Source organism: Fundulus heteroclitus, chromosome 4, assembly GCF_011125445.2.
Source record: "Fundulus heteroclitus isolate FHET01 chromosome 4, MU-UCD_Fhet_4.1, whole genome shotgun sequence".
In the NCBI taxonomy this organism is placed as follows: domain Eukaryota; kingdom Metazoa; phylum Chordata; class Actinopteri; order Cyprinodontiformes; family Fundulidae; genus Fundulus; species Fundulus heteroclitus.
Window position 1 is genome coordinate 39614455 of NC_046364.1, and position 12701 is coordinate 39627155.

The window sequence follows — 12701 nt, forward strand, 5'->3', positions numbered from 1 at the left end:
CTGTGGAGTGGAGCTGCGGGGCCGTGGGTGCAGCAGAGCAGTAATGAACATCCCAGCCATTAAACTGACAGAAGCAGGTCAGACAGCTGATCCAGCCTAGTCATTCAATATATGAATAGCTCCTTGCCGGTGATGATGGAACACTTTTAACCTAATAAATTGAGAGCTTGCTGTGCTGTGCTCCTGATCCCTGCCATCCAGCACATTTCACTGCCATGCCAGACCTGCTCCCAATCTTTTTTTTTTTTTTTTGTACATATTTCTGACTCCAAACACGCAGCTTTGTTCATGAGGCAGTGAAGCATTAAAAGTGGTTCACTCTCATAATATTCAGCCTAATTTCCTGGTCCACCTTTAATTCTCTGTGCAGATTAGAGCAGTGGGAACAGCTTGTTACATCGCGGCACAATCAAAACTCAAGACCGCCAGAGCAGGGATAGTTAGGAAAAGTGTGGCTTTAATGTAAACACAACATTCGATTGGCTCAGCACAAACATTCCACATGAGAGCAACCAATAAACTACTGAATAGGATGGGGATGCAGCACAAAAACATTCACAGTAAAAAAAAAATCTGGTATAATCATAATATATATATACAGTACGGTGCTTTTAGGGTGAAAATGGAGATAGGATGTGAGGACTGACTGATATGTGATGGATTAAAGAGAGTACAGGGGGTTGGAGGGTGAATTCCTGGGTGAAAATGAGGGGCTTTACTTTTGGTTTCCCTGCAACCAGAGAAACATAATGGGTGGTGGAGAGGGAGGGGGGGTCAAATAAGGGGGGAAAAACTCCCCAACAGAGACCACCTCAGGTGAGGCTGTCTTTCTCTAAACAAATTTCACATCCAAGGGCCGTGTAGCAGCCGGAAAATGTTAACGTCGCAGAGCCGCTTTGCACCCTCTGCACCTCTGAAATGGATACAGTGCTGTGAAGAAATGTTCTCCTTACAGATTTCCTTCTGTTTTTGCTTCTTTTTTTTTTTTTTTTAATCTTGTCTGACAACATGAACTAGGCAATATTAAAAAAAAAAAAAAAGCCATGCTTATCAGTCTGGAGAGAGTTACAGAGCCACCACTAGGGCTTTTTATCTCCAGTAAAACACAGTAGGAACCATTGTCCACAGATGAAGACGTAGAACAGTGGTTTCCCTTCCCGGGAGAGGCCGATCTGCCCAAATTACTGTGAAGAGGGCACTGATGCATCATGCAAAAGGTCAACAAAGAACCAAGAACAACATCTAAAGTGCTGCGGCCTTCATTTCCCTCAATGAAAGCTCGTGATTCAACATTAAGAAAAAAAAAAACTGGGCAAAAATTGGATCCTTTGAAGACTCCCAACGCAAAACCCACCGCTGACCAAAAAGATCATAAAGGCCTTTCTCGCATCTCCACCAGAATTATCTAAACGATCCCCAGGACTTGAAGGAACATGTTCTGTGAACTTTTTGGATGCTCTGTCATCCGACACGAGACGAACAGTGTTTCAGAGCAAGAATTTATCAACAGTCAATCGTGGTGGTGGTAATGTGACGATTTGGGGCGGCTTTGCTGCTTTAGAACCTGGACCGCTGGATGGACACATTGGTTTCTGTTCTCCATGAGAAAAGTCATAGCCGGTCATCGGCTCATGGCCTTCAGGTCAAACACGCTCTGCTTAGGCAGCAGGGGCGTCGATCTGAAGCACACCAGCAACTCATCTGCACGGCGCAGGAAACGGAAACTAGACGGAGGTTTTGGAGTGGCCTAGTCAAAGTCCAGGCTTAAATTCAATAAATATGCTATGGCATGATCTTGAGCAAGTCCTCCATGCTCGTATTTTCTACAATCTGTAAGGGGGGCAGATTTCCACAGCACCGTATGCGTTACGGGACTATTGGGTAGGTAAGAGAAGGAGACATAAATAAATCATTCATTATAATAAAATCTGCTATTTAAATAATATTTATCCACAGTATGAGCTATAATTTCTGATTCTACTCCCCTATCTGTTATTCTCAGATGGTTGGCACCAATGTTTTCTCTTCCTTGTTTTTTTTTTTTTTTGTTTTTTTTGTTTTTTTAAGCTATGACTGGCTGATCGGTGGCAACCAGCAGCTACTCTGAACACAGGAATCCTCTCTATCGTGATGTTTGAACAAAAACAGAGTGGAACAGACCTGCAGGCTTTAATCGGTCACGTGTGAGTTTGAAGGAAAGTTAACACAGCCTCCTGCTTTTGCTTCTGTCCACGCCCCTTTTAGCCACAAGAGACCAGTCACCATCATCTCCACCTTCACACTCAGCAGCTCGTCGCGTCGAGCACCAGAGGCTGTATTCAGAGCTTATGGGACAGCGTCCTCCTCTGCGTTTCTGGGCAAGGCTTAGCTGAATAAACCTGTGGTGCTTCCAGCCTTACAAAACATTCAACTTAGAAACACAGTTTTAGAAGAGACAAAAAAAAAAAAAATTGTGGGGGGGGAGGGTATGCCAGGGGGTTAGATTTAAAATAAGAGGACAGGGATACAAATCATGGCAATGATCCAGTGTGGTGTTTGACGGCAGCTCTTTGGGTCCCGTTTTGGACGTGTAGAATTACATATTTAAGTATTTAAGAATAATCAAAATTATCATTATTAACACCTCACGTACTCCATGATGACCTCTGTGCTTCTGGCTCGGTGGGGTTGCGGGGGGGGGGAGGCCTCAGTATAAGCCGCAGCCTCTAAGGTTGTTTGCAATAATGATGTCGGTGACGGCATCAAACACTACCTGGATGTTCCCTGTGTCTGTGGCACAGGTCAGGTGACAGTAGATCTCCTTGTTGGGAGAGCGGTTCTTGCTCTCGAACTGAACCTGAATGTAAGCCGTCGCGTCTTCATAAGTATTAGCACCTGGGGGGGAGGAAAGGGGTAAAGGTGACGCTCGGTTTAGCCGTGCTCAGGACGCTCAGGAGAGGACCGCGGCGTCCCCCCGGGACTCACCTGTGTATTCTGGAAAGCAGATCGTCAGCGGAGACTTCTTGATCTTTTCAGCAAACAGATCTTTCTTGTTGAGGAAGAGGATGATGGAGGTGTCGATGAAGAACTTGTTGTTGCAGATGGAGTCGAAGAGCATGAGGGATTCGTGCATGCGGTTCTGCAGGAAAAAGGTGTTTGTTATTGGTCGTCTCACTCCGTCTTGGTGCAGCGCAGACACCTCGTGCTTTTGTGACTTTTAGATCGGATTATTATAATGCTCTGCCTTCAGGGCCTCCTGGAGGAGACATTGATTATAACAGGTGTCACCGGTGTCGGCTCACCCTAGTTGTCGGCCCCAGCAGACCCCTCGGGTCTCCTGGAAGTGTTGAAACCTAAAGCGTGGAACCTACTGTGGTCCTCAGCTTTCTGAGGGTCTGACAGTTCTGATTCATTCAGTCTGGCCTTTAGTTGATACAAATATTTATGTATCGGTTTGTGCTGCTGCTATTTTGTTTTATTTCTTTCCGCTGTCGCTTCATGCTTGCTCAGTATGAGGGATTGCTGCAAAGCCATGGACAATGCAGACGACTCTTCCTGTAGCTCTACGCTTCTCCAGGAGTGAATGCTGCTTGTTTGGACTTTGATGCAATCAACTGGTTTCCTTATATAGGACATTTTTGACCAATCTGTATAATATGATTGAATTTGACTTTGTAAAGTGCCTTCAGATGACATGTTTCAAGAATTGGCGCTATATAAATAAAATTAAATTGAATTGAATTTTATTCCTATTGTAGTTTTTTTTTTTTTGTTGACATTTTTATTTTATCAATAGTTTTAACAAGAAAAAGATACAGATTTTTTTTATAGTATTTTGTTTCTATATTATAATGAAACATTTATTTATTTTATTTAAATTTTAATAAGTATTATGCTTAATTCTTTATTTGAAGTCCAGTTATTAATCATGCTATACAAGGTTTTTAATTTTATCAAGTATTAACTTTTTTTTTTTATTTCTGTCGTCGTTACCAGTTTTAGTCCTTACAATCACTTTCAATATGTTAGATTATTGAAGAGTTAAGTTATTTCAGTAACTAGCCATTATAGTATGCATTTCAATTATTGAACTTCTATTTTTCTTTACTAAAGGATTCTATTCAAGATATCAATTTTTCTATTTCAAATTTGATCTAGTATTATATTAACGTTTTGATTTCAGCAAGTAAGATATTCTCCATTTATGTTAGAATACTTTATTTTTTTTGTTTCGCGTAACTATTTTCGCTCTGAATCATTCTAACTTATTAAATACCAATTTTACCAAGAATTATTTATTTGATTGTGATGTAGTTTGTCTGTATTATCTTAGTATTTCTATATTTACTCCTAATGTTTTAGAATATTGGTTTTATATTAATTTATCTTCTTTGTTTTCTCACCAAGCTACACCATAGTGGTTCTTTGGTTCTTCATCATTTAGGGTTGGTTAAATGTATCTATTTTTTATTTTTTTTATTTTTTTATTTGCCTGGTTTTGTAATTCCCAGCCTACATAATCCCTTTTTGTTAGATTTCTCAGCTTGATGTGATCCATAAATACCCTTGGATTGATGGAGACTGTATGGTGGCATACATGAAAATCATTTTACAGGTCAAAAAGTCACACCATAACTTTTCCCCTCAACTTACAGTTGTTTCATCTTCATGGAGCACCTGGTCGTATCCGCTCAGAGCAACGCAGAAAATAATTGCTGTCACATCCTCAAAACAGTGGATCCACTTCTTCCTCTCTGACCTCTGACCACCGACGTCAAACAGCCTGGAAACGGAGACAGCACGTGTGTTCAGAGAAGGGTCTAAAACTGCTCATTTTAACTCCTTACAAACTGCAGATTTTTATTTATTTGTTTATTTTAACCTGAAATGGAGATTTTTGAAGGTGAAATGGGTTTCAACGATGCCAGTGGTCTTCACTCGGGTCCTCAGAATGTCCTGCTCTGTGGGCTGGTAGTCTGCCGCCCCGATACGGTCTAGACTGTCCAAGTAGCTGTTGACCAAAGGAGAAAAGATTGGAAAATTTTAAGTATTACTATATTTTTGCAGTCCTGCGTAGAGGACAGGGACTTTTTGCTGCACTCACTATTGAGCCGAGTCATTCAGCTGGTATTCCCGAGCACGGTTGAAGCACTCCTGAGTCCCGGGATCGGACCATAGACGCTTCATAGCGGCAAGAAGCTCGGCAGAGTACGGCTCCGTGTCCTCCATGCGACTGACGACATCGCAGACCAGCTTTGCGTCAGCCTGTTTCATAAGTTCAAGGGAACAGACAGAGAAATATAATCTTGTTAATTATTTAACACCAGCTGAGACAGTTCTGTGGGCTTTTTTAAACCGTGTATGGATTTAGTTTTGCCCGTATTACTCGTCACGATCCGGCTTCGCCCCAGTTCATCTCTGACTCGCACATTTCAAGACTACATTCATGAAACCTCCTATTCTACGAATCAACTCTTCAGATGGTGGGGTGTGAGTGAGACTAACTTTTCGGTCCTTGTCTCCAAACTCGATGCCCAGGGAATCCATGGCTCGAAGGATGGCTGCCAAGCTCTGGATGGTGTTGCTGTAGACCACAGGCTTATACTGCTTCACATCATCCCCAGAAAAGCCATCTTCATGGATAATCCTGCGGGCGTACAGAGATATTATCAGAAAGGCACAAGCCTGGACTAAACAAAAAGAAAAAAAAAATGTCTCATGTCCATATGTTCCTGGATTTCAAAACAGCTGACTTATTACAATAAAAGCTTCCCTTTTCCTGCTTTTTCTGGAACTGTGTATGCTCCTATGTAGAGCTAATCCTGCATCTTTCTTCCTTCTCCATCATCTTAAAGTGAAGCAGAAATTGATCCCATCCTCAGTCTGTGATGTGTAATCTGGCAGTAATGTGATATTTAAGTCATTTATAATGCATGACGAGCAAAGGAGTGAAATCAATCTGAGCACTCGTCAATCACAGCCACACGAGACCGGGCCCAGTTAAACTCCTTATGAGCTGGTCCATCAGCACCTCCTCCTCGCCCTGACTGACTGAACCGAGAAGAAATCCTGCAGAAAACCAACCCAGGGTCCAGCGTTCAGACCCTTTAGGGCAGTTCCTCATCGCATCATTCGCAAACAGTGATTGCCATCCGATGAGGAAAACAGATAAGGGATGATGGTTTTCATGTTTCCATCTCATCAGTGCACATTATGAAAAGATGTTTCGCAGCAGAGATCAGCCACATGGCCTGAATCTGCAGCGCCATCATCAAAATTAACAGTTTTATGGAATAAAAAAAAAAGAATCACCTTCAGGGAGCGAATGAGCACAGGTGTATCTTTGTAAAATCAAACACCAGTTTGTGTTTTAATACTCCCAAACATTTCCAATAGAAACACACACAAAGGTTTAGACTGAAATTTGTGCTTTACGTCACAAAAAGCCTCATGATATTTAATATAATCTGAGATATTAAAATATTTTACAGATTAAAGAGCACATAGAGTCAGATTGATGAGGTCTCTTCTGTTTAAAAAAAAAAAGGTCTAAGCACCCTTGTGGGTTTACACAATTAGTATAAATTTTGAAGGCAGTGTTAGTTAATTAATGAAACTCTTTCTGACCCATACAAAGTGCTAGAGTGGAAAAGTACAAAAATAGACATCGCTGACATTTCTGCAGCTGACGGTCGACAGTAGCATTCTTGTTTTATTCATAAAATCTGCACATCAAACCCAAACCGCTGCATGCATCACTTGGCCTCCCTTTCCGACTATTTTCATGTGCTTGAACAGACTCCTTAAGCCTGTTGATACCACACCTCAATCTCTTTCTCGTAAATATAATCAGGAAAAGGATTTCCACAGTATGTGACACTGATGTCATCATATTCACCTCCAGTACCTGAACTTTATGACTCAAAGTGTGCAGTAAAACCCATCCATCCGCTGCTTACCCGGGCCAGAGCAAGCCCTGAGAGTATTTGTAAACAGTGTTTTTGAAAAGCGCCTTGGGCTCAGGGCAGAGCTGCACGTTATGCTGCAACCTGGGAGCACCGGGAGGGTAATGAGGTTGAATGGAAACAAGAGAAGGCAGGGCAAACTTCTCCCAAGATAAATGCTGAATCCCACTTCACCCCTTGCTCCTCATTGGTGCCTAAGGGGTAGGCCAAGCCAATTGTTTATGTAAAGTAGGGGGAGGGAGAAGGGGAAATCCACTCACAAATGGAAATATCTTCTCCATTACCACATCTTAGATAATGACTAAATATCTAGCAGGAAAAATCCTAATATATATATATATATATATATATATATATATATATATATATATATATATATATATATATATATATATATATATATATATATATATATATATATATATATATATATATATATATATATATATATATATACACAATAAAAACAACCATTACAATATTCTGATATTTGACATAATTGCAGTAAGACTGAACATGAGTATGGGTGGTGTATTTACTAATTAGTATATATGGTAAAGTTTACCATTTTGGACCAACTATATACTGTATAGTTTATCTATATAAATACCCATATACTTAAATATATTAAAGCAGAGTCGTGAATAGGGTACATTTCACATTTTATGTTCCTTATTTCTTAGCAATCATTAAAAACGGGTGCTGCAGGACTGTAAACGCATGCTTAGAACATAATGTGCATTTTAAGTTGCACGTGTTTATGCAGGAGAAATAAGTGAGAACTGAGACTGTATCAACTGCTTGACAGAGCGTCCCATTTCTAGCCCATTTTAACCCCAACCTGAATAAAGGGCCTAGGGATAGAGGTATATGGAGGATGACCCCAGGAAATGGGATCCAATGCCAATATTGTAGGGTGGTCTGTGTCTTTTCGTGCTCAAGCATCTAGGAACTTCACTAAGAGGTTTATGGAAGACAACAGCAGTCGTTTAAAACATCAAAAGGGTGATTTAGATTAGACAGGGGAAGGTTTAGATGCGGTTTTAGAAGCCATATTTCTGAGTAAATCCGCTTTATAGGCAAAGTACTCCCGGCGATATCGGGCACTTAAAGCCATTAAGATTAAACGCAGAGGTATTCACTAATGGAGCAGTAGTGACCTCAGTATAATTCACACACACACACACACACACACACACCCAGTACATATCCCTGGCTGCACACTCCCTGTAGTCAAGCGAAACCCTCGTTAACTACATTTCAGCACCCCCGGCGGTGAACAGCACCCTGGGACAGCCTCGCTGGCGGTCTGCAGGAGGTGCTGGAGTCACCCGGTGCTCCTCTGGGGCTTCGGCCTCTCCAAACATGGCGGCCCAGCCTGCCTCCGTGCAGACAGAGGGAGGCGCAATCTCGGGCCTTTCACTCTGGCTGACTTTGACAGCGGATAGAAATGAGCCCCGAAATGGGGAAGGAGGGAGGAGGGAGGAGGAGGAAAAAAAAAAGAGAAAAGTATACGACTCTTACTTCATCTGTTTGACGATGGTGCTTTTCCCAGACTCTCCGCCGCCTGCAAAGAACGGAGAGCAGAGGCAGTGAGATCAGCACCATGGAGAGCACCTCCGCCCCTCGCCGCCCCACCATAAGCGCACCGCGGCGCTGCAGCCGCTCCTCTTACCGAGCAGCAGCAGCTTGACGTCCTTGGCCGCCACCATCCCGTCCTCCTTCAGGTTCTTCTCGATGGCCTTGCTCCGGTCCAGAGCTGCGCGCTCCTCGGCGCTCAGTGTACATCCCATGTTTCCAGGCGAATGAGCAATCCCGTCGTCTCCCCAGTCCGCCCTGTCCCTCGCCGACTCTCGGTCGCTGCGTTGCGTCTCACTTCGCGTTCGCCTCCCGCGCTGGCCACTACAGCATTAGGGCCCGGATTGAGGGCGAAACAGAGCCGGGATCCCGGTGCGGTCTTCTCTCCGTGAATACGAGCCTGTCGCTCCGTGCCCTCGCTCACAGAGGGTTGGGGGGGGTGGGGTCGTTGTGACAGAGCCTGCAGGGTTGGGGTTGTTAGGTGGGGAGGGGGGTCTCCAGCTCTCCGTCTCTCTCTCTCTCTCTCTACAGGGCGGCGCTGACGGTGACGAGCGCTCTCAGCGTATCTTTTCACCGAGGCAGGCAGGAGGCTATGGCAGGCCGTAGTAACAAATAATCAAAGAGGCGGCTGTGATTTTCTTCAGTGGGACATATGACACAAAATAAAACAAAACGTCTGTCTTTAATAGTACATTCTGCTGGTATTCGGGATCCAAAATGTGACCTATATGTTAGAGAAATAAAAGCAAAGGCTCAGTCAGTGAAGTCAGAAACCTCACCTGGAAAATCTAATGCTCTCAAGCATTGGTTGGTTTTCCTTTTTTGTTCTTTTTTTGTTCTTTTTTTTTTTTTTTTTTTTACACAGAGGGTTCCTAAATACTGCCACATACATTATGGTACAGTGAGGTATTATTATACTATTTTCACATCGCCGTATGCAACTATAGAAGGTACGTACCTACCTTCTATAGTTGCATACGGCGTGCTGAAAACCATTTTGCCACCCAAAAAAAGAAAGAAATCTAAATAAAATTTCTTCTTGTGGATTCAACGTATATTTCTCTGTGTCAGTTGTCAACAAATGAGGGAGAGAAAAATAAAATTAACATTGTCATCTGTTCTGAAAGGATTTTATTTTTCTCCCAGCATCCAAACATGTTTGCTGTGATTAGATTGCATAGCAATCTGAATTTCTGAAAAAGTATACATTTTTTTCAATGACAAGAACAATTGAATTGTGGGGCGTTTGCGCTAAAGATGTCAAGAGTTTATATGATAAAATTGCCTGCCATAGAACAAGAATCGGCCGCGCGAGACTCGCCTAACAATCTGGTTTGCGTCAGAGCTGCCGAGCTCTAATCACATCCGATGAAAGATTGTTAAAATCAAAGAGCCGTTCAAGTGGCAAATGTAACCCTCGGATCTGGAGTCGTTGGTGGAAGTCGTGTAGGTGTAAATGGTATTGAAATGACCCAACACGACCGCCGTCACTTGTCCTCCAGCTCCAGGGTGACGTTTAATCGTGTCAACAACATAAGTAGGTCTGAAAAACACCCGCGGTGGACACGGAGTACCAGGTGAACCTTTAATTACGTCAATAATATGGCAGGAAATCCACGTATTAGTAAAACACAAGTTACTGACGGGAGCGTTTATGTGGCTGATCTTATCAGGAGTGCAATACCTACAGCCGATAAACTAAATAGTAACATCAGGAGTAAATACGATATTTAATTATTTAGAAACGGTGCCTAATTACAGCCGAGTCTCAGTTATATCCAAGAACACAGTAAAATAAAAACATATATCAATGGTGGCAAATTACTGCGTTCAAAGTTGTAATCTTATGAAAGTAGCTAAAACCATCAATGACACGCATGTCTCGATCAATCAAAATATCATCATAGCTAATTTTAATTTCACCAATCCTTTGCAAAAAGAGAGAGTTATATATGGACCTCTTGACTTACTATCAGGAAGTCCACAAAATGCAGTTCAAAGCCTTCAAACGCCATTCTGAAGAAAATCAAAAGAGATTATATTGCTCCAAATGCAGTTTCCCTCAGTTGGCTCCCTGTTAAATCCAGAACATGAATGTAAAATTCTTCTTCTTATGTATAAAACCCTTAATAATCAAGCTCCATCATACATCAGAGATCTGATTACCCCGTATGTTCCTAACAGAGCACTTCACTCTCAGACTTCTGGTCTACTGGTGGTTCCTACAGTCTCTGAAAGTAGAATGGGAGGCCCCTCTCCTGTGGAACCAACTCCCAATTTTCAGTCCGTGAGGCAGACACCCTGTCTACTTTTAAGACTAGGCTTAAGACTTTCCTTTTTGACAACGCTTCCTGTTAGTGGGGCTTAGGCTATCCATGGAATGGCGTTCTGTTTAGTTGTCACACTGAGCTACTGCTGCCAGCAACTTCATGTTGTCCTGCCATAGATTATACAGTTGGCCCTGTCTTTCAGAGTTTAACCATGTCCCTCTACTAGACATAGCTATAGGCAAACCCTTCACTGCGGCTAGCTGTATGTCGCCTTTTTCGTTCTATGGACTTCATAACTGACTCTGAGTTTATCTGCTTCGCTGTGTTTCTCTAGTAGATGAAGCCACTAAAGGATCAACGTTGCATTTTTACTTTTCTCTCGTATAGAAAGCACCCCGTGATCAGTGTTTCTGTTCTTTTTGTGTGTGTGCTATTTGTGTCTTTTTTCCTCCATATCCACAACAAAGTCAAAAGTTTGGACTCCCCTTTCCATTAATAGGTTTGTCTTTATTTTGATTACTACCTCTGGGAACTCCTTCAAGACGGTTGGAAAACCATTTCAGATGACTAACCTCATGAAGCTCATCGAGAGAAGATCAAGAGTGACCCAAGGAGTGATCAAAACAAAGGGATGGTATTTAGAAAATGATAAAATATAAAATTGTTTTCATTTACTTTTGTGTTTAATACATAATTGTACATAATAATTATACATAATTCTATATACTTTTGAGTCATAGTTTTGATATCTTCATTATGTATCTGCAATGTAGAACATCACAAAGTAAAGAAAAGTCATCGAATGGCAATGGTGCAAATTTATGACTGGTAGTGTGTCTCCCTATTGAAAAGTCCATTTACTGTACAATAAGTGCCATTTGATGGTTAGTCAAGCTTAATGATACCATGGTCAATTTGAAAGGGCAGGTAGGAGCCAAGTCCTGCAGGAAAATTAAGCAACGTCTCCTCAAATTCTGTAAAATGTCTTGGTGGACACCTGCATTGACTTTGGACTCGGAAAAAACACATTAGACCAACACAATCCCTTCAAGGCTGTGGTTACTCCTCTTGGTTATGCACCTTTTTCCAAACCCTTTCCTTCTGCCAAGCTTTCCATTAATTTGTTCAGATGTGGCATTCTGTTAATAGCTACCTTCTTTGGCAATGACTTTTATGGAGGGTGTCAAAGACCATCTGCTGGACTAATAATCTCTTTTTCTAATGGTCTTCTGTGATCTTCTACTTTTGACTCAGAGTTAACAGGAACCAGGGCTGTCACTCTGTGTGATAACTATATTTGATAAATTAGTATATTTTAATAGAATTATTGACATATATTCACTTTATAATAACATCTACAAATTTATTGAGGTGCGCCTGTGTGTGGTCAGAGTAAAACCTTAACAGCTATTCCCATATTATCTTAATTAGGATTTATCATTTAAATAAGACATTAACAGCAGGTTTAGAAGATAAGCATGTGCAGTGCGTTGGTATTTTAGACTGACAATAACTATCCCGGCCTTCAAAAAATAAAGCTAGTAGAGCTGCGGAGATTTGCGTTTCTTTGACTGAGAGTAGCTAAATGTAAGGCCAGATAGGTCTTTTGGTTTATATGGACGGCGTGTACATTGTGGAGATTGTGCCCATACCATAAAGCTGTAAAAAGTGTGCGTGATAAAGGCTTCTAATCCAACCATCACATCTGGATGGACAGTCAAGCAGAGTATGAGGGGCAGGGAGAGTGGAGAGGGTGGCTCTAAATAAAGCTCACCCTGCTCAGACCCCAGCCATATATCTCATCTTTGATCGCCAACCTGAGATAACCCCCCACCACCACCACAAACACACACTTAGGCAGACACCTCAGCCACGAAGCTCCCACGCCGTGACTCAAACGCCCACGCAC

At 42.0% G+C, this 12701-nt stretch overlaps 1 protein-coding gene across 1 annotated transcript; it reads right to left on the reverse strand.

The window, feature by feature from the left end:
* Positions 1–437: 437 nt before the first annotated feature.
* gnao1b (guanine nucleotide binding protein (G protein), alpha activating activity polypeptide O, b) lies at positions 438–9038 on the reverse strand. Its single transcript, XM_012880979.3, has 8 exons — positions 8620–9038; positions 8469–8511; positions 5485–5626; positions 5084–5244; positions 4862–4990; positions 4633–4762; positions 2965–3118; positions 438–2874 (listed from the first exon to the last, which is right to left on the reverse strand). The coding sequence occupies exons 1-8, from the start codon at positions 8735–8737 to the stop codon at positions 2687–2689; spliced, it is 1065 nt and encodes a 354-aa protein (XP_012736433.1). The 5' UTR covers positions 8738–9038; the 3' UTR covers positions 438–2686.
* Between the last annotated feature and the right edge of the window lie 3663 nt (positions 9039–12701).